General features: G+C 44.0%; 1 protein-coding gene across 1 annotated transcript in view; it reads right to left on the reverse strand.

Moving 5' to 3' along the window:
* LOC119585958 overlaps window positions 1–430 on the reverse strand; it is a gene marked incomplete in the record, with an annotated part of 71,494 nt that overhangs the window by 27,860 nt on the left and 43,204 nt on the right. The window contains 1 exon segment of the mRNA XM_037934672.1: window positions 47–265. Coding sequence (XP_037790600.1) covers window positions 47–265 — 219 coding nt within the window.

Raw genomic sequence — 430 nt, forward strand, 5'->3', positions numbered from 1 at the left:
CGTGCGTGCGTGCGTGCTCGTATGTAGAAACTCCCACGAAACTTACCATAGCATTGGTAATCGTGACAAAGATCATGTTGACATCTCCATCCTCTTCCTGCAGATTCAGCGTCTCCTTGCCCATGCCATGAGGGTCAATGAGGTTAATCATGTTGCCCACGTGACCTAGGTCGTAGTAGATGAGGGTGAACTTGACCTCTCCTCCGAGGCTTTTGTCGACGGTAAATGACCCTTGCGAAATGCTGCCAATCCCGCCCGGGAATTCCTGTTGCGAAGAATGGAAAGGGAATTAGAGTACAGAGATAATTATAAACACAATAAACATAGAATAAAACAATTGGGAAGATAATGAGGATAATGGTGATAATGGAGATGATGATAAGAAATAGGAAGGAAATGATGGAATTAATGACCAAAGTAGTTGCAAGAC

The sequence above is a fragment of the Penaeus monodon genome, chromosome 20, assembly GCF_015228065.2.
Source record: "Penaeus monodon isolate SGIC_2016 chromosome 20, NSTDA_Pmon_1, whole genome shotgun sequence".
Lineage (NCBI taxonomy): Eukaryota > Metazoa > Arthropoda > Malacostraca > Decapoda > Penaeidae > Penaeus > Penaeus monodon.